General features: G+C 26.9%; 1 protein-coding gene across 1 annotated transcript in view; it reads right to left on the minus strand.

The window, feature by feature from the left end:
- The window catches only part of EMH_0033190 (uncharacterized protein), a gene marked incomplete at both ends in the record, with an annotated part of 2,646 nt that overhangs the window by 424 nt on the left and 765 nt on the right, over positions 1-1,457 (minus strand). The window contains one exon of the mRNA XM_013494721.1: positions 101-195. Coding sequence (XP_013350175.1) covers positions 101-195 — 95 coding nt within the window. The remainder of the gene's footprint in view (positions 1-100; positions 196-1,457) is intronic.

The following is a 1,457-nucleotide window of genomic DNA, read 5'->3' on the forward strand; positions in this document are numbered from 1 at the left end:
ATTTATATTCATATTTATATTTATATTTATATTTATATTTATATTTATATTTATATTTATATTTATATATATTGGTGTGAGGGAGAGTTGAATGGCTCACCTGAGAAGGCTGTGAGTTTGAAGCAAACGGCGCCAAGCCAACCCCAGGCCTCTCCAGCACCCTCCGAGTGATAGGTTTCAAGGAAGAAGATAGATCTGCGTAGAAAGAAAAAAAAAAAAGAAAACATAAACTGATTGGTTTGCGGGTGAGTCAGAGGGTTTAGGGTTTAGGGTTTAGGGTTGGCGCAGCAGCAGACGCAGCAAACAGATATAAAGAAAGAACAAATTCAGGTATGAAAAGGAAACATAAATCCAAGTATATAAAGGAAAAATAAATCCAAATATAAAAAAAAATAAATTCAAATATATAAAAAAATAAATTCAAATATATTAAAAGAATAAATTCAAATATGTAAATTAAATAAATTCAAATATATTAAAAGAATAAATTCAAATATGTAAATTAAATAAATTCAAATATATAAAAAATAAATCCAAATATATAAAAAAAATAAATTCAAATATATAAAAAAATAAATTCAAATATATTAAAAAAACAAATTCAAATATATAAAAAATAAATTCAAATATAAAAAAAAATAAATTCAAATATATAAAAATTAAATTCAAATATATAAAAAAATAAATTCAAGTATATAAAAAATAAATTCAAATATATAAAAAATAAATTCAAATATAGAAAAAAACAAATTCAAATACATAAAAAAATAAATTCAAATATATAAAAAAAATAAATTCAAATATAAAAAAAAACAAATTCAAATATAAAAAAATAAATTCAAACATATAAAAAAATAAATTCAAATATATTAAAAAAAAATAAATTCAAGTTTATCTGACCCTGCTAGGAAAAACATGGCGATGGCGTCACAGAAGCGAGCAGTGAAGAACATAAGCCAAGCGGAGCCTCCGCCTATATTTCTATTCATCCAGGGATCATCGAAATAATAATTTGCAGAATAAACAACTAATAAAGATAAAGTTGCAGATACAAGACCAAAAGATGAAGCTTGTTGTAAGAACTTGCTGCCGCTTCTATGACCCCGAGATTGCTTGATGCTGCATTCAAAACATACAAAGTTTACACAGAAACGCACGATGAAACAATAAAAAAAAAAAAAAAAAGAAGAAAGTTTCTGCTTCCTTTTCTTTTTCTTTTCTTCGCTGCTTTCTCGTCTATTTTCATGGTTCTCTAACTTCATAGAAAGCTGTTTCACTGAATATTCAAAGAGGTTTTATGGTTCTGGTGATGATATGTAGTGCATACAACACAGCAGAAACTCAGCAGCAGAAACTCAGCAGCAGAAACTCAGCTGAAACTGAAGTTTCTGGTTTCTTAGAAAGGTTTCTGAAGAACACACCTGCTGTCGTCGTCAGTGGTGGATTGAAACGCCAAT

This window comes from Eimeria mitis, genomic scaffold (assembly GCF_000499745.2).
Source record: "Eimeria mitis Houghton genomic scaffold, Emh_scaff1261, whole genome shotgun sequence".
In the NCBI taxonomy this organism is placed as follows: Eukaryota; Apicomplexa; class Conoidasida; order Eucoccidiorida; family Eimeriidae; genus Eimeria; species Eimeria mitis.